At 31.8% G+C, this 27,507-nt stretch overlaps 1 protein-coding gene across 1 annotated transcript; it reads right to left on the bottom strand.

Moving 5' to 3' along the window:
- Positions 1–376: 376 nt before the first annotated feature.
- On the bottom strand, positions 377–27,370 carry LOC139493304 (adhesion G protein-coupled receptor L3-like). The gene is made up of 22 exons (XM_071281578.1): positions 27,247–27,370; positions 26,538–26,632; positions 26,102–26,290; positions 25,540–25,611; positions 24,493–24,607; positions 22,890–22,985; positions 20,987–21,050; positions 19,123–19,216; positions 18,356–18,402; positions 17,149–17,269; positions 16,069–16,172; positions 15,190–15,292; positions 14,488–14,638; positions 13,489–13,558; positions 12,451–12,517; positions 11,430–11,515; positions 10,204–10,330; positions 9,635–9,676; positions 8,732–8,806; positions 7,760–7,793; positions 1,716–1,803; positions 377–1,004 (listed from the first exon to the last, which is right to left on the bottom strand). The coding sequence occupies exons 2-21, from the start codon at positions 26,562–26,564 to the stop codon at positions 1,727–1,729; spliced, it is 1,761 nt and encodes a 586-aa protein (XP_071137679.1). The 5' UTR covers positions 26,565–26,632; positions 27,247–27,370; the 3' UTR covers positions 377–1,004; positions 1,716–1,726.
- Between the last annotated feature and the right edge of the window lie 137 nt (positions 27,371–27,507).

Raw genomic sequence — 27,507 nt, forward strand, 5'->3', positions numbered from 1 at the left:
ATAAAGGTTGATTACCTTAGTCGTATTTGGCACAACAATTTGGATTTTTTTTCCTCAATGCATTTCAACTTTATACTTGTTTGTATTTCTAACTATCTGACCCGAGTGTCACTGTTAAGTTTTATGAGGACAACATGCGCGTCTTGTGTATCAAATTTTGAAAATTGAACAGTTTCCCTTATGAAACAAGAAGAAGTCATTCTTTTTACAACGTCAAAAATCGCGCATACACATTTTGATAACCCACTTTATAGAATTAGGAAAAATAGCAATTTTGAGCTTTGTTGTGTTGATATAATAATGTATATACTATATCTCCTTTGTTTCCATTCAAAAATCGGCTATATAGTTATAAATAAGTTAAGAAAAAATTGTCACATGGAAAAAATAATGTCTTTAATATTAATTTGATACATTATATACAAGGGACTATCACATTTATATTTAGGGTAAACAAAATGTATCATTACAAATAGTTTTACCCTCAGTTCGAATGAATGCATATATAATTGGTTTACAATACGATTGTATTGCATGACAAACAAAATAATCATTCAACAAAAGAATTAATATGAAATCATAAAAAAAAGTTCCATCTTTAAAGTGTCAAACATCTCTTAAATATACAAACAGTGACTACTGCTTATTTTGCATATACATGTATCATACATACAGTCATTACTTGTTACACATATGTCTGAAATCAAAATATACCAAGGTATTTTGAAGATAGTATTTCTTTTTAACAAGTCCGGATGATGTTCGTCTCTCTGCTACTTTTTTTACTGATTAAATTAACAAATAGTATACAAGATAATTGTGTAGGAATAACATTCAACACAACTCATCCACGGACAAATATATTAAAGCCCATTATTGACGACCATGCACTTCTTTATTTCGGTGTATGTTTACCAATTATTCTTTCAAAACATTCTGTAAAACAATAGTCTTTGTGATAGTTTAATTCAGCTAACCCACGACAGTCTGTAATTTCTTGATGTCTGAAAATAAAACAAAAAAAATATAAAGACTTAATTCAAAAATTTTCTTTCCGTCTATCAGTCGTTTTATCTGTCAATCTTGTAAATTTAAGGTTTAAATGAAATATTACAATTTATTGGTATACATCTTATAAACCTTGAGTAAAAGTAATCTTTGATATAACATTATACTAAGTTTGAATTGTACATTATACAATATTTCATCTTAATCGGACAAGTTGACACTACACGACATAAGCTATTTCATGTAGGAATTTTGTTTTTAATTAAATTCCTCAAAAGATTCCAAAAACAAACTTTCATTCCATTAAAAGTTTAATGAAGCAATAAGGTCATCCTCATCGGCGATCACCATCCGCTTTTATAAGGTGGTTGTGTTGATAATTCTAATTTTGTACATGCTTCTTTTTATAACTATTTCGATCTGAGCGTCACTGGTGAGTCTTATGTAGACGAAACGCGCGTCTGGCGTATTAAATTATAGTCCTGGTACTATCTGAGCAATTTAATATAGATTTGTTTTATTCGTCGTTTTTCATTTTACCATGTATGTACCGGCCTGTTATCAAGCTTTGAGTTTTAATTCTTCCCGAATTTTCACCAGTATACTTTTAACACTTTCTGGAGTTACTAAGTGTATTTTATAGTTTCATATTCTCACAAGTTAAGGTTACAAAAGAATTTCCTATACCTTATTTCTTTCACACTTACATATTGTTAATTTAAATAAAAGTCCGCGTCTTCAGATTGGCCCTCATTGGTTTGTTGTATGGATATTCATCTGAACTCATTTGGTTACCTTGTTAGAAAAAATAAAAAGAATGTTCTTTTCTACCTTGCCTGACAGAATCAGACTCATCATTTCTTTTTCCATTTATAAAAAAATTAATTTTTAATGTGTTAGCTTTTTCTTCCGGAAACAGACTGCCAGACTGGCAAATCTATGTCCTGTCAATCGTGTTTATTTTTCAAAGCTGAAGTGGCTTTGGATACATACACTTTCTCAAGTGGTATTTAATTAAAAGTTGGGATGGTCTACGTATACCTTGGGATTTTGCATTTAATTGCATACGGATAAGACATGATGCTTTTATTAATACCCGATTATATGAATCCTTTTTAACGTATATCAAATTCAGTAATCATAACAGTGTAACTAGTAAAAGATCAACTTCAGGACCCCCGCAGTACATCATTACAGTGGAAAATGAACTTCAGACATATCACAGAACCTGACTTTAGTATAACTAGTGGAAGATGAATTGCAGTCCCATCGCAGTACCTAATTTATTTATAAGTTCTTGTGAAGTGTTGACATGCTAATATTATACTTCAAGAGGAACGCTTATTTATTTGCTTGAAACTTGAGAAGCATCTTCGTAGATTTCGAGAACAGCAATGATATAGTTTCTTATAAGTCGACATGCTGTTTTATGTATTCTGGCTACCTAAATAACATTCAAACACATAAGTCGAAACAACTGACAACACCATGGATGAAAACATAAACGACTAACAGATGAGCAACAATTCACAAAACACAACATGTAAAACACAATAATTAGTTACATAAAACTCAAAGACAAGACGTGATAACTAGTGGTCCTGAAAAGTGAGCATATCCAGCTCCACTTGCGGTACCCGTCGTGTTGCTCATGTAAGTACAAGCCACTAGTAGCACGATTTCAGTCTGAAATAGTCGTTTTGGTCTGATCATATCTTAATCAACTGGATTTACCGCTGGAAAAACTTCAAGACTTTTCAGACCGTTAAGACGCCGTTCCGATCGATAGTCTCATCAGGTAAATCAGTCCGTTAAGGCATGTCAAGATAAACAAGACTGAATCTCCAAGCGAGCTGTTTAGATCCGTTACGACGGTGTCATACCAAAACAGACCATGGATACAAAATTACATTAAGATGCTGTCAGACCGTGTTCAGTCGTGTTCAGATTTTAATAATTTGGACACAAAACGGGTGAAACTTTCCCAGTGTTTATCAGGGGTTGCTCCCCTTTAAAGAATAAAAAAAAAATTAGAAAAAAAACCCAGTTTATGTTAACTGAAAATCTACCATGTCCACTTAATAAAAAAAAAGAAAATAATAAATTCTAATTCTTACTTCTTCCTATTAAATTATTTAACATTTTCTTTATTAAAAAACATAAGCAGCTCAAAGTCATACTGCTACTCAAACCGCTGCGAATTGAGTTAAAAATCAACAGATTGCCGAAATAATATTTATTTATTTAATAAAAGCATCTGAAATTTTATATTTATGGTTTAAAAGTGATTGCAAATAAATGATTATGCAATTACAGACTGGTGCTGTGGTGAAAAATTTGCCAATTTGACGTTACAGATCATTTTTATTCCCTTAAAAATTACGAATGTCGGGATAAACACTTGAAAACGTGATCTAAATATGTTTAATTAAATGTTTGATGTAACTTTTTTTTTAAATATTGTAAATAAATATGCATCATCATTTAACTTTTTATGTTTTGTTGATAAATTTCATTTGAGTTATTGTAAATTTGAGACGGGGAAAAACTATAGCTATGTATGTCTTTTGTCGTTTTCCGTTTATTGTCATGGTATTGATCGTTCATTTTTGCCATAATTGTGCGTTTGATTTTTCCATCTTTATTTTTAATTGTGTCTATAATCAAGAGCCTTCTATAACTATTTTACATACCAGATTGAGATGCCTTCGTTAAAAATACAGTTTGAATATTATTGCACAAGTTTGTGAATATTTAAAATAGGGCGTTCAGGAAAACAAAAGTCGCTATATTGAATGCTTGTAAAACTCCGTTACATGTGGTACACTCATATTTAAATACCTTTCTGTTAAATATGAAAGTGTAAAAACAGTAATTAAAATCCGCCTGAATAGTGACTATCTAACTTATTTTTCAAATATCGAATACACAAATAAATCTCTAACCTATCCACGCTTGCAATTTGTTTTTACTGACAGGTGTCTGATGGCATTCGATTGGACATCAGTTTGATGTAGGCGTAACAATTCATCACATGTATCCAATCAGCTGTTTTGTGTGCGATGCCATACAGTCCACATGGATAAGTTTTTTTTATAATGATTGCGAACAAAATTATTCGTACAGAATATACATACACTATAAAACACGGTGGCGGATATACCGGGGTATAGGGGGCACGTCCCCCCCAGTTCATGTCACCAAAAAAATGTCTAACATTATATATCATTGCTACTGTATCTTCTTATCTAGAGCGGAAATTAATCACAGCTTGATTTGACTTCTTTAACTGGCCGTTAATTACACCCAATTTACAATAACCTTGACAAATCTCACTACTAGCCTGGTTGATAGACTGCTCGACTATCTTCTCTACTACTTTAATATTTATTATTGTCAGTTGTGTCCCAGTGAATTCTTCAGAAAACTATTTCGTGACGCTTCGAATACCAGATAATTGATTAGTTAGCTTGGCCGTATAAACTCGTCATTGAATTGATAAGTCATTGTTATATGATAAAAAACCTACAGATAAATTTCATTTGTCTAACTGGACAGGGCATGATATTGGTATCCATCGTATGTCCGAATTATAAATAAACAATCATTTGAATAAAATAAAGAAGATGTGGTATCTAACGAGATATAAGGAGTTCTTGGTTTTATTTACGTCAATAATATTGCAAACAAACAACGTTAACATAAATACAACCAAAAGACATCGAAAGAAAATTGAATTTTTCGTTTTGCAGTTCAAACTATAATTTTAAGTATAAAGAACAGTTATATTATAACTATACCACGCAACAAGTTCTCTGGTTCCATGTCATAGTAGAGTGAAAATGGCTCACTTTCATTTGACCTTTAAAGAGGCAGAATTTGTTGATGCAGATTTTGAAAATAATGATAAACAATATATAGCAAATACAATATTCATAAAAAAAGAATTCAAACAGTAATCACAGCTTATTAGTGAGGGTGTAAGGGAAACGAATTTAACAACCTATCTGGAAAAGTTATGTAAAATACAAAATTATGTGTTATAAACCTTAGGGGCGTTAGCTGTTAAGCTATGATTTCTGTTTGAATTCTTTTTTTATGAATATTGTATTTTGCTATATATTGTTTGCTGTATATTGTGTATGTGTTATATACACATTAGGGGCGTTAGGCTGAATGTGTGTGTCCTTATTACACCAAGATAATGCAGAACGACAAATTGAATAATTCAGGACAGGGGCTTTCAATACTAACGGATTCCCTGTTTAGTACATGTAGGAGATCTTACAGCAATTTGATAATATGCTATTGAAATGCAAGTATCCAATGTATGTATCGACAACTTTGCGTAAAAAAGAAATTTTGATAGAAAACAAAGACACTTTTCCTTGCATAATTTAATCTTGAATAATTGAAAATTATTATAATTTATGGGCATTTTTTTTTAACATGTTACACCACAGCCAAACTTTGTATGTTTGCATAACATATACTTGTACTGTTTGGAGTAACATAACAATTAGACGATATAGGTTAGAAAGTCACATAAAAAGAATTAAAGGACAAAACGTTATTATATGGATTGTTTTTTTCGGAAAATGTTTTTTTTTTGCAAATATTTTTTCGTTACTGTTTTTGTACATACATTAGACCGTTAATTTTCTCGTTATATATAGGATTGCATTTATACACAACAACAATTCAGACCTGAAGTTTCAACAAAGAAGAAAAAGGGGTATAGCTTGCTCCATGGAATATATGCTCTTTGTTGAAGGCTGTTCACCTATATTTGCTAACTGCTACGATATTTGATTTCTGGTGGAGATTTGTATCAATGATAATTATACATATGCCACATCTTTAATATAAATTATCTCGCCATTTAGTTATTGAAGATGACAGACATGCATTGTCATTGTGAGGCTTAAAATTAAGATTTATTTAGAGTTTGATTGTACAGGACTACTGGAGATAGATGTAGGGTGTTCATTAAGGAGACACAGATTGAATGCAGTAACATGACCAGCTTTATGTACTATGGCGATCTTGGTGGTGTTTAGACGCACCACCTTGTAAAATAAATAACAAGTTTAATAGAATAACTCGCACAGAAAAAAAACCAGCTCCTACGGTAATAGTAAACTAGGACATATCAACAGAAAACGAATTAAAGCAACCGACATTAAACAAAAATATGCATGTGTTAACTCCGCTTCATTTCTGTGGATTGTCTCAGTGGCTATTATTCCACATCTCCTTACTTTTTTAGGTTACGTTTAGGATTTTCCGTTGCTAATTTTTAAATACAAAAAACATTTTCACACGGTGTTCACAACATTTTAAGGTTAAATGTATGGCAAACAATTTTGTGTGTATACAATTAACATACGTCCTTGCAATATACATAAATAAACTAACATATATTAAAACATAAGCAACATATATAGACGAATAATTTATTAGTTTCTCAATAAAACATTAACAGAAATAACGAATCAACAGACGATTTAATCTTTAATTACTTTTTTTATTTATTCGAAAGATATACTTTAAATTCTATTAAATAAATATATATATATTAATATAAAATACATTATCAAGCAGAAGGGGCGTAAATCGTGTTATCATACTGGCATACTGAACGGATCTAAACATGGTCTGACAATTTTTAAAGTTTTTTTTGAGGTTTGGTCTGTTTTGGTCTGACACCGTCGAAACGGATCTAAACAGCTCTCTAGAAGATTTAGTCTTGTTGATATTGACATGCCTGAACGGACTGATACCTGATGAGACTATCGATCGGAACGGCGTCTTAACGGTCTGAAAAGTCTTGACGTTTTTCCCTAGCGGTAAATCCAGTCAATTAAGGTATAATCAGACCAAAATGACCGTTTCAGACAGATATCGTGCTACTAGTTAGCCAAGTGATAAGTATAATTCGGTTGGTCACATTTAAAGAAAAGAGGAAGGGTTTGTGGCCACTAAAACTGGTAAGTATAAAAATGATTACACATGTAGTCGTAGATGGATAGCACAAACCACACCTCTTTGGGGAGTTATATATTATAGTGATATATATTGTTTGCTTAACCTACTGGTTTTCATATATAATCTCTATATTCCATCTCGTAGAGACATAACTCGTGAATGTAACAATGTAACCAGTACAGATGCTCATGTATAGCAGTAAATTTGAATTCTAAAGCAGACCAAAAGTGCAAGAAGGTGTAATGCAGAATTTCAGTAGAAGTTTAAACACTCATTGTCGAACAGCACTTTATCTTGGCCTTTTAAACTATAAGCATATGAGCTCTCCATTCTAGGATATAATTATAACAATACGTCATAGTGAAAACGGTACAGTTTTAACCGTACACGGAAATCGCATTGTATACATTAACAGAAATACAACCTTTTTATGCTTTAACATATGGTAAAACATGATGATCTAGTTTGCGCCTGTCCCACGTCAGGAACATCTGGCTTGGAAATGTTGTTTGACTTTTTATTTTAGTTCATTTATTTATTTCTAAGTTCAGTATGACGTCTATTATCACTTAAAAAGTACACAGTTTTGTTAAGGGTCCAAGCTGAAGCACGACTCCCGGTGCGGAATTTACTTGCTGTGTTGAAGATCCATTAGTGCCCTTCGTCTGTTTTTTGCTCTAATGTCGGGTTGTTATCTCTAAGGACAAATTCCCCATTTCCACTCTCAATTTAATTAATGACACTAGAACAAGTTTAAACATACCTTTAAAATCAAATCTGTACTGTAAACCAGAAGACTACGAAAAGAATAATAAAAAGATTACACAGTTTTAATGTACAACGACAGGCATGAATATATGTCGGATTGTTTACCCAGTACATTGGAACTCATTCACTGTAAATAAAAGATGGCAGATACAATCTATTGTTTTGAAAATCATGCATTTGTATATTTCACACAACTATGACTTAAAGAGGGGCGAAAGATCCAGATGCACCTGAAAATAATCTGACAACGCCATGGCTAAAAATGAAACAGAAAAACAAACAAACAATAGTACTCAACCACAACAAAATAAAAAGTAAAGGCCAATCAACAGGAATCCCACCAAAACCTGGGACGATCTCAGGTGATCCGTAATGTTCAGCAGATCCTGATGTATTTGTGGCACCCGTCGTGTTGCTTATGTTAGTACAGACTCTGTAATAAGTATAATTCTGTAGGTTAAATTCGTGAAAAGGAAACGGAATTGTAGTAACTACTCAATTTTTATATGTAGGTCAAGATATGATGAAGATTTTTAAGTGAGAAGACATCATCTTTATAGCGAAAAGTAAGGTTAAAGGATGCTGCTTACTTCTTTTGTTTCTTCTTAAGAAGTTCCTGTATGACTAACCTTCAGTAGGGTAAAATACATACTATTAGCAAAATGTATTTGTACTAATTGTACATTGGTGAATGACTTTGCGTTTGTAGTTATCCTTGGCGTTCGATATCATTACTTGTCAGTTTTATTTGCAGAAATCATCATCATTGAAATATAAGACGCGTTGATAAATTCAATATTTTTTTTGCGTTTATGATTTTAGCGTCACTGATTAGTCCTTTATAGACAAAACGTGTGTCAGGCGTACACAATGTGGATCACGGTTAACTTAAATTTCAATTGTGATTCATATGATGACATTTTTAAGTTGTTTCTTAATCGTGCAGACATGTAAATTTTTCACAAACCTGTGTTTTACTGCTAGCTTTTAACATCGAGTTTGATCTGTATCTATGCACCGCTCTCCTGATTCCTTCGTGTAACTAAAATGCAATAAAACACTGAATGAATAAGTAAGATTATATGTCCTCTTTCAGTTTTTTCATGAATTATGAAACAAAGAAGGGTGTATGAACTATGTTGTCATAAAAAAAAATGTACTACTTTTCAATAAACGATCAAACCTTAAAAGGAAAGGAGATATAACTGCAAGTACTTAAAGATATACGATCTTATATTGTACTGTTACACCAATATTTTAGGTTAGGAGGAGGGCTCAGTGCTCACAAACCTGTTTAACTCCGACACATTATTTGATTGCATGTACCAATCCATGAGTTAGTTCGGTGGCTTTGTTGGTTCATATCTTTTGAATTTGTTACCTAAATTGATTTGTTATAATCTAGGCCGTTAGTTTTCTCAATTTAACTGTTTAAAATTTTTCATGTCGATTCTTTTTTAGCTGACAATACCGTATGATGTTTTCTCATTGTTGAAGGCCGTATGGTTGCCTTTAATTGTTTGAATTTACTCAATTCAGATTTTGATGGCTAGTTGTCTCATACGCAATCATACCACATCTCCTTTTTTTTTTTTATATTAACCCACCATTTTTCGGAAATACCTGCTTCAGGTGAGGAATATGGCATTTGTTTGGTTTAAAGTTTAACGGTTGCTTGATATAGTAGAATTTGTAAGTTGCTATTAAGTGTCCCTTTTCAAATTTGTTTTCAATTGTTTTGTCTCGAATTTAACTGAAGAGACATACGGTGTTGATATCGCATATGGCGCAGTTAATTCTTACTGGATGGTGTAGAATCAACAAGTCGTCAATATGAAACGTTTTCATTACATAATTCTTCTGAACTCACCTTTTTATTTGAAACTGCTTCTCTTATAAATATAATAAATCCCTGAAAATATATTAAAGCAACAAAAAGACTTAAAAACAGATAAGTCAAATTGATCAGATTGTATTGCCTATTGAAATGCAGATCGAGTACCAAAATAAACGGTACTCTTAATGTTTTTAAAATTACAAGCCAACAAATTAAATAACCCTCAGAAACTGCAGCTATGCATGTCACCCTGCATACAGGAAGTCGCGTGTTAAAGAGTAATGACTCTTTTCCTAATTTCGTTTTTGAATTAGCAAGACGATTGTATATCAGATTTTTTTTTTTATATATTTTTAACGTTTTAGTCGTTTTTTCGCTGTGTTGATCCATATAAGTTTGAATATCATTTTGGTATTATCTGCCTCCCTTTTAAGTTGAACCAAACTAGCTGCTGTGCTTTGAAAACGTTATTTCAAAATTCTGCGTTTATTACTTTTTAAAGTTAATATATATTATTTTTTATAAATCGTTAATTCGTAATTACTGCTTTTAAAGAGCAACTTAATATATAGTAATATAAATAATTATATATGAATATATACCTGGAGGGAAGTAGAAATACCAAATAAATACTGAAATATGATTGTATCTTCATTATATGCCAGAATTCCAAATAACCATGATAGTCCCAATACTGGTATTAATACAGCCATACATTTAACACCCGCTCTATAAACAATAAATACATCTTTACCTATAGAACTACTATATATAGTAGTTGATCTTTGATGACGCACTTATCAAGTCACACACTAAGTCTCGGTCCCATTAGAGTTCACGCGATGCCATCAGTTTTTACGTCCAACGTCAAGATGTATTATGGCATAAAAATGTCCACCCGTGCATTTTGTCGCCTGTCTTTCCATTCGTCCGTTAAAACGATAGCCCTGATACGCATGTAATGTTACAACGACATTAGGATTGACTTGAGAACGCTTTCTTTTGTTGTCACATCGTACTTTAAAATGGCATGTACTAGCTAAATTGAGCTTAGATAACTGTTTTTGTAAACTGAACACTTTTGTTGGTATTGGTGCATGTAGAATATCTTTTGATTTTTAAAATTCTCGGCTCGACTCTTTATAGAACTTTTAACAGACATAGCTGACACAACATGCATATGGCTGAATAGGAACATTCTCGTGCATATTTTTCAAAAAGATATTCGAATTAAATACTTGCTCAATAGCCAATTTAATTATTGCAACAGGTACTCTTGGTGCAGCTGTTATTTTTTTTTATCTTGATTTGTCTCTTCGAAATCACATTTTTACACAATGTTACACTAACACTAATCAATGATTAAGGAACTTCGATTACCTTCATTTTAGTTTTGCAACATTTCAATATTTTATCATCAAATACAATAATTAAAAAAAATAAAAATAAAAACAGGATAGAACAAGGCTGTGCAAACCATAGATATTTCTGATGTTTAGTAGTAGTCGTTTGTTGATGTGGTTCATAAGTGTTTCTCGTGTCTCAGTTTTTATATAGATTAGATCGTTGATTTTCCTGTTTGAATGGTTCTACACTAGTCATTGTTTGGGGCCATTTACAGCTTACTGTTCGGTGTGAGCCAATGCTCCGTGTTAAATACATTACTTTGACCTATAGTGGCTTTGTTTCTCAAATTGTGACTCCGATGCAGAGTTGTCTCATTGCCAAGAATACAACATCTTCTTATATCTGCACAAAGGAAAATATCTATCATGCTATAATTAGACTTATTTACTTGAAACAGACTTAGCCTACACTAAATACAAACCTGACTTTTTTCTTTAATCTTTCGTTCATCATAGCATTTGTAGAATAGATAGCTTTTAATACAACATGTATTATTCCTATATTAATCTACAATCAGGGAATATATATCAACAAAATTATGATAGATGATAATTTGTTGATTACTAGCAAGTCATTCTTTCAAAGAAAAATGGCCTTGGGACGAAATAATTATGTCAAACACAAAATATTACAGATGTTTCTATCTAGAGATACCAAGCGCACTTTTAAAATTCAGCAGCCTATACAAATAGGAAATACAATGAGCAAGCGGAAAAAGCAAAACAAGGCAAAAAATACCAAGTCGACATGAAAACGTTAAGATACAGAGGACGGGATTGTAGTTACGATATGAGAGAAAAAAAAGCCGTGAATTACAAAAAAACAGTTTTTGTTTGCGTCTTTTGTCAATTTTACGATCATCTTCAACTAAATAGTTTTCCCCTTTTAGTCTTTGTTCAATTTAAATGTTTCAAGAACTATGCACAATTTCAAATCCAGGGCCTTTCCCTTTGGCACTCCACGGTACTTTACCAAAAAAGCACCGTGGCACTCTAAGGGTTAAATAAAGAAATAGTTGGCATTAGTCTAGTTTTATCCTATCCAGTACTATAGAAAGCCAAGGTTGACAATGATTTTTCGAGGGGTACCAATCGCTCTGTCACCCTCTCAGCTAGGTATTATTTCATTTATAAATTGATTAAAGCATCAGTGGTATATGTCTATGTTTATGACTCAGAAATTCGTTACTGCAACGAAATGTAAAATTGATTTCCTACAATTTTTTAAATTCAAGGGTTTATTTGATTCGACCCGTAAACATTTGCAAATGGATGTGAGGTACTATGATTTTGATGGAATTGTACATTATAACTGACCAACTGTTATAAATGTTGGGGGTTTGAATAGCTATGAACTATGTTTAGCCCACTGTTTGCTATTGAAAAAGCCTGTACCGATTCAGGAACAGACTACTGTTTTACAGAATCTGTAAATAAACTTACCAGTATAATAAGTAAAGCAGGTCCAACAAAGGCCATAAATACAAAATTATTTGTGCTAAGCCAGCAACTGTAAACATATAATACAAAAATCAAATAGAGACACTTTAAGACTCTTTGAAAAAAAAACCAATTTAATTGTGTTCACTTGAAAAGGAATTGTAAATGTATGTTCATTTCTGTAGATATATTTTTCGAAACTGTACACGGAGTAATAGGAAGTAGAGTACATATGTACGTCAGAAATAAATTATCAAACAAAACAAACACAACTGTATTTGTTTTTTGTTTTTTTTCGTAAGTGTGTGTGTGTGTGTAGTTCCTTTCGATTTTCATTTAAAATCAAACATTTATCTGAGTTGATTTAAAATATTATATATCTCATATTATTTGTGTGTATTGTAATCGTATTTAGGTGTAATACCACCGACTCATGGAACGTCACATCCGGTTGAATACGAAAATAGGTCGAAAAAATATTCCCTTGAAATTTACAGTTGTAGGTAATTAATCCTACATTGTATTGTAGTAAAACATTTCTGTTTTTATAAAAATATGTCTTGGGTATTTCAATGCACCATTATTTTTTTTATTTGAGGTTTCTATAGAATATTTTGTAAACTTATGGTTACATGTTTACTTAAGCTTGTACACTGGTTATATAAGGGAAGTATTTGATTGGTTAACTTCCAGTGTTGAGATAACTGAATTTTTTTTCATTTCTAAAAGCAGAATTTGACCAGTGTAAATATATAGCTTAAAATTAATCTTAAATTGACGATTCAATTCTAATCAAGTCAAACACATGTTTTAACTATATTGCTGATTCATGTGATCAACATTAAATCAAAACATATAAATTCTAAATCCTGGTTAACTAAACAACAAAGAAACATGATGTAAACACGACTATATCAAACCATTGAATAACAAACGATTTTTATTGTTTGAAGTTAAAGTTTGTAAAACACAGGCTGTTAAATAGATCAACTATAAAACACTTTTCATTTTTTATTCTTATTCATACTAATTTATACATACTATTTTTCGGAATGATATCCTTTAAGGCGCGTTACTCCGAGAGTTATTCCTACAATCACCAACGGAACGCCTGAAGAAAACAAAATGTGTTACTGCCTACTGTATTATTTGTATGCATATGATATTTTTCTTTAAATCAATTCTTTACATACATGGATAGAAATAGTTGAATCGAACCTATATTGTTTTAAAGTGGGGATAACATTGATTTGATCAAACTTTGAATATATCAAATACACAATTAATCAGAATTCATATATTGACTCGCATCTACAAATTGGCTATGGAGTCGCTGCAGCTTTACGACAAAAAGGGGGATTTTAACTTTCCAATTTCTTACTTTCAATTTTGACGAAGCAACCTTCAAATTGCTGCATATATGCAGTTCATCTTTCCTAGTTTTAGTCGTCTTTTAATTCTTACATTTTTTTTCTCGGTCTTACTTTGGTTTATTAAGAAAGATTGCCCATTCAGTATATTGGTTTTTTTTTAAATCATTTATGTTAATTACCAATATTATAATTTATAGTTTCGGCTTCCTTTTACTTTTCTACATTGGTTAGAGGTATAGGGGGAGGGGGGAGATCTCACAAACATGTTTAACCCCGCCAAAGTCAGGAGCCTCTGGCCTTTGTTGGTCTTGTATTATTTTAATTTTAGTTTCTTGTGTACAATTTGGAAATTAGTATGGCGTTCATTATCACTGGACTAGTATATATTTGTTTAGGGGCCAGCTGAAGGACGCCTCCGGGTGCGGGAATTTCTCGCTACATTGAAGACCTGTTGGTTGCTGTGGTTTTTTATTTGGTCGGGTTGTTGTCTCTTTGACACATTCCCCATTTCCATTCTCAATTTTATTCCTTTATTTTTTACATTTGGTAAACTTTTAAATGGAACATAGTGTCTTTTTACAACAATCACCTTTTAAATTAATTATGTACTAGTCAGCTATTTTTTATACAACAAGTAAGCAAAAATGTCAAAAAAGTATATTCTTACCCCAAGCAAATGGTAAATAAAAGCGTACTTCAGATTTTCTCTTGAAAACAACGGTCACAGATCTAGCTACTGATATTCCTTCACATAACATGAGAAAGAATACAACCAAAAACACGTAATGTAGAACAGCTGTTACTATAATACAAGCAATCTGAAACAGATATGAAAAATTTATCTGTGAACGTTAACTTAAAAATTTAAAATACAATAATTTTGCTGTTCTAAGGCAGTATTTATAAGGCAGTTCTTAATGGGAGTTTGATATGATCTTTGTTAACGTATTTTACTGTTTCTCGGCATGCCTGTCCATTGCAGGACACGATACTCTGTTTCAATTACTAGGCCTGTTTACGGATATTGTGTTATTGAAATTTTCTGTTACAAAACTTAAAAAAATAATTAAAATATAGGAATGTATGTCCCTCATGCAAAGCTCTGATTCCTGGCCTTGCTATGGCTATACTTTATTGACCTTTTTTTTTTTTTAAAGCTCTTCATCTTTTCAATAAGCTTTGAATTTGCAAATATGTTGGTCTCACTGAAGAGAAATTGATTATCGAAATGCGTATCTGGAGCTGTTAACATTGGAACCGATTACTAGTATGTAATTACCCTATAAGCTAATATGACTGATATTGGAACATGTGGAATATATGAACTACATGTTACCATATTTATCATTATAATTGTAACAATACTCACATCATTGTCTGTGACGGTTGTAGAACTTAAGAACACAGAATATCCAATGATCAATACAACACACATATTCGATAAAATAACAGTCCATTCATTTTTAACATACCTAAAATAGTGCGTACATATTCAACTATCACAACTATAAAGTATAATCAAAGAAAATACATGTATAAAAAATAAGATGTTGTTTGATTGCCAATGAGACAAATCTCCACAAGAGACGCATACATTTAGACGGAACATTAAATTCTATCGAAAAAATCAAATGTCTGCATCATTTTATCGACTACTACACAATGTATATAATAGATAAAATAGGTAAAAACTAAGAATCCTTGACAGATGATTATAATGTAATTTTACCAAATTGTATTATCATATATAACATGTATAAACGTATTCTTGTTTTTCATGCACATTAATTGTTATGTTAACGTTGTATATAACGAGTTTCATGTATTTGCCTTACGGAGTTAAAAATCAGTTTAGATGGATTAATTTGGTCAAACCATACTGCAACTCCGGAACCAAATTATTGGAGCACTCATAATGCAGATTAATCCACACCAGAGTTTCGGACGCACCGATTTCATAGAGTGTTATTTCTATTTGAAAGGATATCAATGTTCTATGAAGTATGTGACAAATTAACATTTTTCAATTGTAGTATAGCAAGGAATCTTTTTAGAAGACCTTTTGCTTCACTTTTAAGATTTCTGAAATGGTGTTGTATTACTGTCTAGTTAGTTAATGTCCGTTTTTTTTCTTTTCTTAAACTGCTTTTTTTTTTATTTGTGCACACATTTGTCTGAATAAAAATTCCTTTCTATTGTGTATTCTGATACAATACGCGTGTATTATTCTGTCTTTTTAATATCTCACCTCCAGAATATGTAGTAAGTAATAAGGGTAAGAGTACACCCTAATATTGATAGTCCACATCCAATAAACGTGATAATTTCTAAGGCTATCTGGTGTAGGTCTGTCTAAAATGTACATAAAATTGAGAATGGAAATGGGGAATATATCAAAGAGACAACAACCCGACCATAAAGCAGACAACAGCCGAAGCCCATGTAATTAGGCTTCGGAAAGGATGTTGCATTGCTCTCTAGTTTTTTTCTTCTTTTATCGTAAACACAATTTGTTCTGTGCAGACATTTATCTGCATAACAATTCCTTTCTACAGTGTATTCTGACAAAATACACGTGTATTATTCTGTCTTTTTAAAATCTTACCTCCAGAATACCTCCGAATAATATGTTTCTTATTTATTGAATGAAAATATCTATGTTTTCTTTAAAGTGCATACAATGTTTTGAGAATAAAATAATATATTAAACATTGCTTAAAACCAAATAATGACACAGGTATATTAGGATTTTGAAAGCAACACTTCGCGTTTTAACTTATCCATGGTATAAATGATACCAGGGTTGCGTTCAATATCGTAGCAGCTACATATATTTGTGCTTCTAAACGAGTAGCTAGTCTAGCTGCTATCAATATATATGTAGCAGATGGGCTAGCTACAGTTCAATAGTTATAAATCTACGTAGCACTATGTAGCCGATACGATGTTGAACGCAACCCTGGTTGATAATTAAGTCCGCAAAATTCGAGTTTTATCAACAAAGGACACTGGTGTTAGAATCAATACAGCTGAAAGGCGAAAACCCCAAAACGAGGTGCAAGAGCAAAAGTTCACAAAGAACATGCTACACCTGCCTACCAGATACCGTACTTGAAAATCAAAAGTTTCCTTCGTTCTGGTTTCCTAAACAGAAATTTCAAACAAACCTAATAAATATATTTTTTTGTAGATCTAAAAAATCGCTTTGGATGCAGGAAATGTATAAGTGTTTTTTTATTAGAATAATATAAGAAATTCTTAGTCGTCAACAGGTTTTTTCATGAACACACAAGTTTGTGTATGCGCATGTAATGTAAATAAAACTTACAACTTCAAAATCGCTAGGACTCATCAATATAGCAAAATTTGTTAAATGATTGCATGTGCATGTAGAAACAGTATATTCAGTCTTTTTGAGATAACATCCACTATTAGCCCAACTTCTAGCGCTGAAATAATAGCCACATTTAAATCGAGACATAATGAAAGTTCAGATCATTATTTAAAAAATCTTGAAAAGGTTAAATTATTTTATTTATTTTTCAATCTTCATAAAGATTTCAAGATCAAAATTAAATTAAGTTAAAATAATTTTCAAACAGAAACATGAATATCCGGGTCATTTGAGATCGACAACGCGATACAGTTCAACCAGATAAAATTATTACTCAGATACCGTTTACATCATTTTATAATTTAAAAGACAGGAATAATTACAAAATTGTCATGTTAGATTGAAATAAAAAGTACAATATCATACATATAGCGTTGTCTTAAAGAATTACAGATCTGAAAATCAGTTTAATGCATAGACTTAAAAGGTATAATACGAGATATCCAGGTACATCTTTAGACAGGAGCTGATATAATGGTAACGATAATAACGGTTGGACAATGGCAATACAGTACATTATCTTACCTCCTATACATTTCTAGGAATACGATTGGTTAAAAGCGTCCTCATGGAAACCGTGTATATTTAATATTAGGTTAGTTGGGAGGCGGGGCTTATTTCATACACGGTAAGTAGTGGAGTTACGTCCCTTTATATTCCATATAAGGTAATAAGGAGGCCGGGCTTATTTCATAAACGGTTAGTAGTGGTGTTACGTCCCTTAAGAAAAACAAAACAGTACTGAGAAAAAATCTTAAGGGTTTCGACAGACGAAGAAAGTGATGATAAAGTGAAATAAATTCATAAAACACATTTAAATCTAACAAGTTGTCATTGTTGGCATCTGTTTTTTTAGGATCAAAGGAAGTAGTTTCTAAATGATGTTAATGCTAACTGTATTGAAGACTTGCTCATTTTGATAGGTTACTAGTCTAAATTAAGATAGTCGGTAAGATAAATTCGTTACATAGTGTGCTAGTGATGTAATACGGTATATATGGGGTCAGTAAATTCCATATGGGGATTCGAGCTTCGCTCTCACCCTATATGGAATTTACTGACCCCATATATACCGTATTAGGTCACTAGCACACTATGTAACTAATATTACACCAGCTATTATTTTGACTAAAACATATACCTGAAGTTCCAATATCCACATGATATCTTGGGATCTGTGAATGGCACCTGTAGTTCGGGAAAATAATATGATGTAAATAACAATAAAATTCATGATAAAACTGGCAATAACATAAGGATAGAATATAGTAGACGATATCGACAAACTCACATTTGACTTTAACTTTTTTTTTCATTGGATGTATTTTATTTCTTAGAAATATTCATCGGATACCAAAAAAAAATATAATCCATTTACACGATACAAGTCAAGGTAAACACAACTAAAACTTCACGAATCGCAAAATTTTTCAACAGAAATATACCAGGTACGTCGACAAACCAGTGTTTTGTTCTTTGTAAAACATTGCATAAATTTAATGTATTGGAAAAGTTATATCAGCTATACGCTTTCCTAACACGTGAACATTGATAAAATCTATTTTAATTAAACCGTGCTATTGACATTGGACGTTAACCTTTAACAGTTGGGACTAATGTGTTATGCCTTTGTTTTGTAAATGTATTGCATTTCTTTTTAAAGATTTGTCTTTCTAGAAATCAGGTCTCGGTTGTACAATATAATGAGGGTATATATGGAAACACGTATCGTTCTTACAAAAAAGAAGTTATACGTTTATGTTTTTAAATATTATCCTTTCAAATTACTATATGATATACAATATGTGTGTAATGATTTATTTCAATCACTTAACTCTTTAAACGTGAAAATTATTGTTCACTTAGATATATGCAATACTACTAAAAATAAGTCAGTGTACAATTTACCTTTTTATTTTGTTCAAATCTGATTGTAATATTTTCTGTTAAGATGTGAATAGCTTGGCCAAAAGATACGGAAATCACGTCAGAACCAACTGATCTGAAACAAACATGTTTGCCTTGATTTCTTAAGTTAAGACATGTTTTTTTGTAACCTCACCGGTTCAGACAAACTAAAGAAACAAACATATTCTGTCTTGCAATTGTATAAATATGCATAGGAATAAACAGTCAATAACCCAACGTCCTTTTAAATAGTAATGAGTTTTGATAATTAGCGATTTGTTCATAAACTTAAGAAAACACGATGGAAACAATTGTAAACGTTTTCTTCCTTTTTGGTTTATAAATCAATAAATTTTAAAATATTTTTTCCTCGAGCATCACTCAAAAGCCATTAATAGTAGAAATGCAAATATGGCGCAGAAATATTGGTACCGTTTTTGTTTTTAAACCTTTTTTTTCTATTAAACACAGCTTACAATAGATCTTTAAGCGAAAAAGCAAACAGAAATTCTAAACAAACAAAAGACTCCAAACTGATGTGCAAAAAAGAAGCCTACCTATATTCGAGTTGATCCGAATCGCTCAGTCAGAGTTCGTTATACATCTTTCAAAGCGCTTCGGACGCATAGAATTATTAAACGTGTTGTTGTCAACATTTCACAATATCCATCGTCCGTCATATTTTATTAGATAACTACTGCTTTTTGTGGTAATATTTAAAGAACCTTTAGCGATTAAAAAAACGTTTTCAAATTGTTCCGATTCGAATTTTGATAGAGATTAAATTTCATAAAATTGAACGACAAGCTAACAAATGGATATATAAACTCATAAATCAATGACAATGTGACAATACATTGAAAATATCCCCAGAAATACAATCATCGATGTAAAAATTACATACATTGTAATACAAAAAAATGACTGATCAACAAAAATTCAACCAACCGGGATTGATCTCAAATGCTCCGGATGGGTATGTTGTTGAATAAGATGGTTCCCACATGGCTTACACTTATTGTAAAGGAAAACCATTAATCTTAAAGCGGTATGTCATATGGGTGCAGCAAAAATAAAAAAAAAAAGCAGAAATACACTGTACGAAAAAATAGATGAGATATGACAATGAGACACCACTCCACCAGTGACCAAATGACACAGGTTTTAACAACTATAGGCTTGGTAAAATATATACACCATAGTCAGCTATAAAGGCCTCAAAATAACAAATGCAAAACTACTTAAACGAGAACCACTGAATTCGATTCCTTCAATAGAAGAAAGTCATCAAATATTTAACTCTATATGAGGAAGTTACTGTTAGTTAACGATGTTAAAGTACGTTTTATATGGGGACGAAGTCCCCAATTACGGTAGAAAAATCAATAAAAAAAAAAAAAAAAAAAAAAATCGGGAAAATTTCCCGAACTTTTCATTGTACTAATGAACTCAAAATCGTTAACTTTTTTTTCAGATCTACTTCCGTTTCCGGTCTTCTTCCGTTTCCGATCTTGTTTGCATGAGACTTTGAATAAAATGTATATTTATCAACATATAGGAAGGAATTAAACACCTAATCATTTTTAATAATTGTTTGATATGAAAAAAAACGTTACCTGGATAACAGCGTTTCTTTGTTTACATTGAATATGACGTCATAACTTAAATAACGTCACAACTAAATCCCTAACAACAGAACCATTATCGGAAAACGTTACGGCATTTCCGTTTCTTTTATCAACATGTTTTATTCAAAAAAAGATACAGACTTCGTCCCCATTCACAGGTTATGCCTGCCTCATATTAAATACAAATAAATGGATTTACCTAACTTAATATAGTAGAAGTTAAGTAATGTACATACCTATTTGGTGTTCTTGGAAGTATACCGGACAATGTTCTGTAGAGGGCAGCTGTGTAAAGTGTATCTAAAAAATATATAATATATTATGAGTGTACAGTAATCAATACCTCAAATAAATTTACGAAAATCGTAAATACTAGTATATTTAAATTTCAAATCTTTTACCTCTTTAAGTTTAAAGTCTGAGCTGTTTGTGGTTATTATAAGAAGCAAAGTAATTATAAGAAAGACAACGAAGGAAATACTAATTCACAATGATGATGCCTGCCCGTTATTTATAATACTATACACATGGAAAAAAGTATTGCAACACCTTGATTTTTCAACAATTGAAAAATCAGCCTCTTTTTTTGGATGATATATAATAAGATATTTGTATAATATTATTGAAACATAGTTTATGATAACATTGGCATTGAAACGAACAAAAAATGTTTAAAAAAAAATGATTTATATAACCACAATTTTAATAACAAAATGAAGCGTTTTTTGTACAAAAAACTGCATTTTACAACTTTGACTGTAGTCGAACTTTACAATGTCAGACATTTCAAAATTAATCTTCAGATGACTGTTCACATCATGGTTGATCGTTACACGCCAAAGAATTAGTACTTTGTGCGCAGCCTCCATTCAAACGGATAACCGCATCTTAACGTCTTCTGATTCCTGCCAAAAATCGACTAATTTGTTGCTAAGGTAGCAGCAACCATTTCTGATGAAGGGCATTGTTTATTTCATGATGTGTTTGAACTGGGGTGTCCTTTCGCGCACTTCCCGCCCAATAGTGTCCCATATATGCTCGATATGGTTCAAATCTGGGCTACGATCCGTCCACGGAAGATGACCCGAATTCCATTGGAACAATGAATCTTCCTCCATGATGCTAATTTTCAATTTTAGCGAGATCTGCACTACATTGGATACGGAAAACTGTGTGTCTGTTCGTGAACAAAGGTCTCCGAAATGGTCTTATCGCACGATAACCAGTAGCGATGAGTCAATCTCGAACAGTTCTTGTTAAAAGGTCCCTGTATGCCAAACACTCTCTTTTTTGGATTGTATTGTATGCAAGGGATTTCCTTCTGACCAACCTTTTTTATGCTTGATTTTCCCTAGCAAATGGTATAGAGGGTCTTCTTTATTTCGGAAGGTCTTTAACATCGTTTAGTGCCATTTTTAATTCTCAAAACGACTTCTAGTGGAATGGTGATGACCAACAATACGTGCAGTTATTACAGCGACCTCCTGCTTCACTCATGCTGATAATCTGTCATCTTGCTGCAGTTAAGAGTTGTCGATGACCCATTACAAGGTGTCAATCACATAACTTTAAAATTTTGGTTATTTAAAGTGTTGAAAACAATGAGGATGAAAACACCTGTTTTGCTGTTTACGGGTACAGTAGCTGCATGTGCAGATAAAAACTTACCGAGTCGATATTTATTGATTAAACTCAGGTGATACTTAAATAATGTTTAAGTAGTTCTATTTTACCAAATTATATCACAAAAAAATAAAAAGTGTTTTTTTAATTTCAATTTCAGTTTGGTGTTGCAATACTTTTTTCCATGTGTATATATAAATTCAATAGACATAAGACATATATTAAACTTCATGCGACAAGCAAGGATTTTTTTTAGTTTTTTAGTTTTTTGTATTGTTTTTTCATGGATTCAATCAATTTGTCGATGTAGTTTCGGAAGAACATAAATGAATTTGTACGAGTCATATTTTTAAGAGAGTAAGTGTAATTTAAAGTTGTGAATATACATGTATCAATGCACTCATCTTCTAAATTTACTTTTCAATCAAAATGCATTCTTGTATTTTTAAATATTCTCATAGTTTATTTAGTATACATTAAGTTGAAAAAAAAACATTTCGTTTTAATTATATATACCTTGTAGAGATGGTTGATTTGCAAGAACTAATTTTGAAATCGAATTTGAATCTGGCGGGAATGAAAGTTTCTTCTTTAATGTTGAAACCTCTATAACTAAAAAATAAAATTCCATTCATTTTGTTGATGAGTAACATTTAATTGATTTCATCATATAGAATAAAAAAACCTTTTTTTTTTAGTTTTTAATATTTTAATAACCACACTATAAGCATTTAGATAACGAACACTGTACTACTTTTATACTGTATACATTTTTGTAAGTACCCAAATAGACAGTTTATCGTCATAAGTATATACATTTATACTTTTCTCGATACCTTTAATTCAGCGTTCTAGTTTGAAAACATAAAATAAGACTCAATATAATGACATTTAAGTTATCGGCGTCGGAATATGTATATAGAATAAACATACATTGTCTCGAAATATCAATGTTATTTGTACAAGGCTTAGAAACAGGTAGAACGCGAGACTGTGCCGAGCATTTCTACCTGTTTCGAGCCGAGTACAAATAACAGATTGATATTTCGAGACAATGTATGGTTATTCTTTATATACTGCAACTCTTTTAACTGTTCAAAATGAAGTATTTAGGGTAAAACCCGTCATTCTTTAATTATGAGCGGACAACGTAAAACCTGTATGTTTTATTGACGTCATAAATAAAACTCTACGGAAACACATTGTCAACGTCATAAACAAGGTGATATACGGTCAGTGACTGTATATCACACATGAATATACAGTCAATGTAATTTGACTGCTCAAATAGCACAGCTGCAGTACATATCTTCCTGCATACGGGGTATATATCTCCCAATTGATACGATATTCCCGTGCTTGCATTTCCTATCATGATTTTCTTGATAGAGGTTTGCTGCTCACAAGGAAGCTATTAAACCAAGAGTTCCAAATGGTGAAGTTGAAATCATCCCTTCGTAAATTTTACGGACGCCATCACGAGTTGGTTGACCGTTATGGAATAACCGTTTCACAAATGATATCGGATATGTTCCTTACGTCGTAACTACAATCCCCTTCCCTTTCATGAATATGACCTACCGAATTAGACTATTTACCGGATTTGTAATCACTTAAGCAACACGACGGGTGCCACATGTGGAGCAGGATCTGCTTACCCTTCCGGAGCACCTGAGATCACCCCTAGTTTTTGGTGGGGTTCGTGTTGTTTATTCTTTAGTTTTCTATGTTGTGTCGTGTGTACTATTGTTTTTCTGTTTGTCTTTTTTATTTTTAGCCATGGCGTTGTCAGTTTGTTTTAGATTTATGAGTTTGACTGTCCCTTTGGTATCTTTCGTCCTTCTTTTCCTATTATTCGGTTTTGACTGATGTAGATAAATCTAGCAAAACTTTAGACGAATATAATTATTACGTGTCATTTTCATATTTTGATGATCCAATTTAATCTTGCAAAGTAAGAGTTTTCGTAAATTAAAATACTACTGATATGTGTATGCGCATACAGGATCATTTTCTTTTTATCAGTTTATGGTTTGTTTCACATGCATTACCTATATAGTAATATGTATCATTGCTTGTATTCATGTAGTTCAGACAGTATACTAGACAGTGTGCTTACCTAAGTTTGTTTTGTTAATGATTACGGTTTCATTAGGTAGTAAATTCTTTTGAACGAGACTACCAAGACTATCTACTATTCCCATAATTTTTGATGCACCTTCGTCGGATTGGTCCTGTAATGATTTATATGATATCATTTTTAATGAAATATGTAAAAAATATAAACTATTTCAAATCATTTATGATAAAAAAGGAAAATGTTTGATTTCGTCATTGTCATCTTCAAAAACAAGAATCAAATTTCAATATTCAACGTAACTATATGGAACGTTCACAATTGAGAAGCAATCTATTTTGTCATAAAATCCTGTTTTTAAACGACCATCATTATCTATATCCAGATGTAAGTCAAGATACTTCACTGTGTCTGTTGTATCCTTTATTTCATGTTCGATGACATAGATGCGTTCAATTAGTTAACAAATTTGTATTCATTAAGTGAGAGAACGCCATCTATATAGAAGAAAATAAAGTTAAAGGATACAACTAACTTCTTTTCCTTCTTCCTGATATATTTGTGAATGAAGTCAGTTTCATATAAATAAAGAAACAACTCGCAAGCGGAAAGGCACAGCTGGTTTCCATGGGGATGCTAATTGATTATTGAAAAAACGTCCTATTAACGTAGGAAATGTAGTGTCAGTCATCAAGTGCCACATGTGAAGCAGGATATGTGTCCCCTACCAGAGAACCTGAGATCACCCCCGTGGTTTGTGTTAATCTATAGTTTTCTATTTTATGTTTTGTACAGTACTACTATTTGTCTGTTTATCTTGTTTCTTTATTAACCATGACGTTGACAGTTTTGTTTTCGATTTATGGTTTGTATGTCCTTCTGGTATCTTTCTCTTTGATAATGTATCAAAGAGTTCTTTATTTGAAACAGAGATATTCAGAACAAAGTAGAATGTATCCGTCCTGAAGACCAGACGCTTATATATACGTTTGTCATTTGTTCTAATGAGGCTAATGCTTGCAATAGAAAAGCTTCGTTTAGATGTAGTAAAAACCATACAAGAAATTGCTCATCTGATACAAACTTTACCTCCGAATTAACTTCATTCCAGCTACCGCTATTATCTGTATCCAAAACAGAATTTAGAACATCTCCGAATTTCTGAAATGAAATTTGATAAATATCAAATTAATCTATAATATTTTGTTGTTAGATATGGACGATTTATACCACTGTTTGTTTATGTCATATTTATTTCCTTAATGAGCTTTTTAATTCCACAATATTAGGTTGCAAGATTATTGTACCTTTTATCGACCATTAGTACACGTAATGCATCTTGTACTGTTTTGGCTTAAGTATATCATATTTTTGTATTGGTTATGTTTTTACTATTCAATAATTGGTGTGAAATCCTTTAAACTTTAAATGAAAACTTGATGATAATAAAAATCCAATACATGTATGTCATCATCATGATGAGACATCTTTCCCCATTAAACATGCTTTGTCCGTTTTAGTCATGAGACTGATATTGAAATACAAACAAATTGCGGGTTTTCAGTCAGTACTAAATGTACATAGATAATCCTGTTCAGATGACATTTACATTCATGATACGTTTGGCTGATGAAAAAGATGGAAAATTTACCTCGGAATCCACAGACGCATTTGCCGCTGTCCCTATGTCAATAATATCAGTCAGAATAGTAGTGGTATGTTTCAAATCTCCAGATGTGGGAGGATTTTCTTTCCCTATAGTAGTATCTATAATATCCAGTACGCCAGTTATACCTTCTGCTACCTTCATAGGATCAGTGATGTTTCTAAGAGTATTCACCTTCAATATAAATACTATATACAATAATTTTGTTAAACATAATGGTATAAAAGTGTCAATGAGTCAGTTGGTGAGGATTTCGATATGACTTTAACTTATTGTTATATTAGAATTGAAGTGAAAAGGGAGTTGATTTATATTTGTAATACCTCAAGTATCTGTTATAAAAAAAGAATACATGCATAAGATACAAAAAATAATTGACAACTTAGCAATAGGTATAATGGCGAAATCAGTCAACAATTACCGCTTCTGATGTTTCATGAAGTACCATATTAACACATTCTATATACACCGGATCTACCCAATCACCGTTGTCGTTGCATTTTCGAAAGGCATTACCTACAAGTAAGCACAAAGATCAGTAATAATCATAGGTCAGACTTTACAAATTATTAACAAGTTTCTGAATTAATGAATTACTTAAAATTAATAATCATGAAGAAAAATTATGATTATGAATTACAAGTTCATAAACAAGAAATCTGTTTGTTTGTAAGGCTAAGATTATTTCTACTAATTAAAAGAAAAAACAATCCATGTTTTTGTATATGCGTATGTCTGGTAGAAACAGTACTGGTATATAAATGTAGCTGAATGCCAATATCATCATTCTTTATATGTTTGCATTACTAACCCTTCTGTTCTTTTTCTTTAACCGATCAGCGGGCAGAAATGGGAAATCATTGAATTATGATGAAGAAAATATTTCATTACAAATATATTACTCGAATTTGGTATTTGAAAAAGCATTCCCCTCCCAAATCAACAATGACAGTTCAAATATATATGATTCATAGTGCAACCTAATGTGTGGACTGACTGTCATCTTTTTCATTTTAATAGGATCAGAATATTCGTATGTAACGTGAAATACCTGTATACCCAGGCGGACTTTTTTGTGTGTCTTTTTGCATTTTAATAGGAACAGAATATTCATATGTTACATGAAATACCTGTATACCCAGGCGGACATTTTTGTGTTTCCTTTTGTCCTGCTGCTATATGTGACCAAGTTATATTGTTTAATATTTCTTCTGGACAATAAGCTGCAAAAGATTCATGTTAGAACTATAACTATTTTTTATTAATGTGGATTGGAATTGAAAGAGCTGTCAGTTACTGTGAGTACTTTGAGATAAATATAGTTTGCGTTATTTCTGTTGGTAGGAATGTAACCATACCCGGTTACATCTGGTAAGTGCTTTTGCTAGATA

This window comes from Mytilus edulis, chromosome 10 (genome assembly GCF_963676685.1).
Source record: "Mytilus edulis chromosome 10, xbMytEdul2.2, whole genome shotgun sequence".
Lineage (NCBI taxonomy): Eukaryota > Metazoa > Mollusca > Bivalvia > Mytilida > Mytilidae > Mytilus > Mytilus edulis.

Coding starts and splice junctions, on each gene's coding strand:
- LOC139493304 (XM_071281578.1), bottom strand. CDS start 26,564: ATGGTACTTCATGAAACATCAGAAGCG. Junction 24,608..25,539: donor GGAATGAAGTTAATTCGGAG/GTAAAGTTTGTA, acceptor AAATCATTACAG/GACCAATCCGACGAAGGTGC. Junction 22,986..24,492: donor CATTAACAAAACAAACTTAG/GTAAGCACACTG, acceptor TTTATTTTTTAG/TTATAGAGGTTTCAACATTA.